This window comes from Corvus brachyrhynchos, unplaced genomic scaffold (assembly GCF_000691975.1).
Source record: "Corvus brachyrhynchos isolate BGI_N302 unplaced genomic scaffold, ASM69197v1 scaffold309, whole genome shotgun sequence".
In the NCBI taxonomy this organism is placed as follows: Eukaryota; Metazoa; Chordata; class Aves; order Passeriformes; family Corvidae; genus Corvus; species Corvus brachyrhynchos.
The window spans coordinates 86,549-88,355 of NW_008240227.1; the positions used below are offsets into that span (position 1 = coordinate 86,549).

General features: G+C 55.4%; 1 protein-coding gene across 1 annotated transcript in view; it reads right to left on the reverse strand.

The window, feature by feature from the left end:
* Positions 1–1,807, reverse strand: part of STRA6 (stimulated by retinoic acid 6) — a 17,941-nt gene that overhangs the window by 7,913 nt on the left and 8,221 nt on the right. The window contains exon 9 of the mRNA XM_017745145.1: positions 572–699. Coding sequence (XP_017600634.1) covers positions 572–699 — 128 coding nt within the window. The remainder of the gene's footprint in view (positions 1–571; positions 700–1,807) is intronic.

A 1,807-nucleotide genomic window follows, 5' to 3' on the forward strand; every position in this document is an offset into this window, starting at 1 on the left:
GTTGGGAATGGGGATGGGGATGGTGGGGACGGGGATGTCGGGAATGAGGATGGGGATGTTGGGAATGGGGATGGGGATGTCAGGAATGGGGATGGGGACATCAGGAATGGGGACATTGGGAATGGGGATGGGGACATTGGGAATGGGGATGGGGATGTTGGGAATGGGGATGGGGATGTTGGGAATGGGGATGTTGGGAATGGGGATGGGATGTCGGGAATGGGGACGGGGATGTTGGGAATGGGACGTTGGGAATGGGGATGGGGATGTTGGGAATGGGGATGGGGACATCAGGAATGGGGATGTTGGGAATGGGAATGTCAGGAATGGGGATGGGGATGCCGGGAATGGGGATGGGGATGTCGGGAATGGGGACGAGGACGTTGGGAATGGGGATGGGATGTTGGGAATGGGGAGGGGATGTTGGGAATGGGGATGTTGGGAATGGGAACAGGGACGTTGGGAATGCGGACAGGGATGTCGGGAATGGGGATGGGATTTCGGGAACGGGGATGGGATTTCGGGAATGGGGATGGGATTTCGGGAACGGGGAGCGGGCCCGCGGCCCCACCTGTGCGCCGCCAGCGTCCGCAGCAGCCCGGCGCAGGTCAGCAGGCAGAGGAGCGCCAGCGAGCAGATGTAGCAGACTGCGGGGAAAACCGGGAAGAGCCAAAAAAACCTCCTGGATCCGGGTCGGGATGGGCCCCGGGAATGGGGTTTTTATGGGAATTGTGCCTCAGTTTCCCCAGTTTGGGCTCCCAGGTGGGAAGGGGAGGGGTGGTGGGAAGGGATCGCAGGGCTTGGGAAAAATCCCTGGAGAGAGCCGGGATGGGGCTCTCGGGAAAGAGGGAGCTGGGGGAGGGATGGAGATGGGAGGGGGAAAAAATGGGATGAGAGAGGTTTGGGGGTCCGGGAAAAGGCGCAGAAATCCTCCCTGGAGTTGGTGGCGTCCCGAGGAAGGATGGGGGGCATCCCTGCTATCCCTTTATCCCTGGAATTCCCTCATTCCTGATATTCCTTTATTCCTGGAATTCCCTGATCCCTGCTATCCCTTTATCCCTGGAATTCCCTGCTATCCCTTTATTCCGGGAATTCCCTCATCCCCACTATCCCTTCATCCCCGATATTCCCTGATCCCTGATATCCCTTTATCCCTGCTATTCCTTTATCCCTGGAATTCCCAAATCCTTGCTCTCTCTTTATTCCTGGAATTCCCTGATCCCTGATATTCCTTTATTCCTGGAATTCCCTGATCCTTGATATTCCTTTATTCCTGGAATTCCTCCATCCCTGCTATCCCTTTATCCCTGGAATTCCCTGATCCCTGCTATCCCTTTATCCCTGGAATTCCTTGATCCCCGCTATCCCTTCATCCCCGATATTCCCTGCTATCCCTTTATCCCTATTCCTCTATCCCTGCTATTCCTTCATCCCTGCTATCCCTGAATCCCTGGAATTCCCTCATCCCTGCTATCCCTGAATCCCTGGAATTCTCGCATCCCTGCTATCCCTTTATCCCTGCTATTCCCTCATCCCTGCTATCCCTTTATCCCTATTCCTCTATCCCTGCTATTCCCTGATCCCTGCTATCCGTTTATTCCTGGAATTCCCTGATCCCTGCTATCCCTTAATCCCTGCTATTCCCTGATCCCTGCTATCCCTTTATCCCTGGAACTCCCTCATCCCTGCTACCCCTTTATCCCTAAAATTCCCCCATCCCAGCTATTCCCTCATCCCAGCTATCCCTTCATCCCTAGCCCTTTATCCCTCCTATCCCTTCACCCCAGCTCTTCCCTCACCCCCCCCC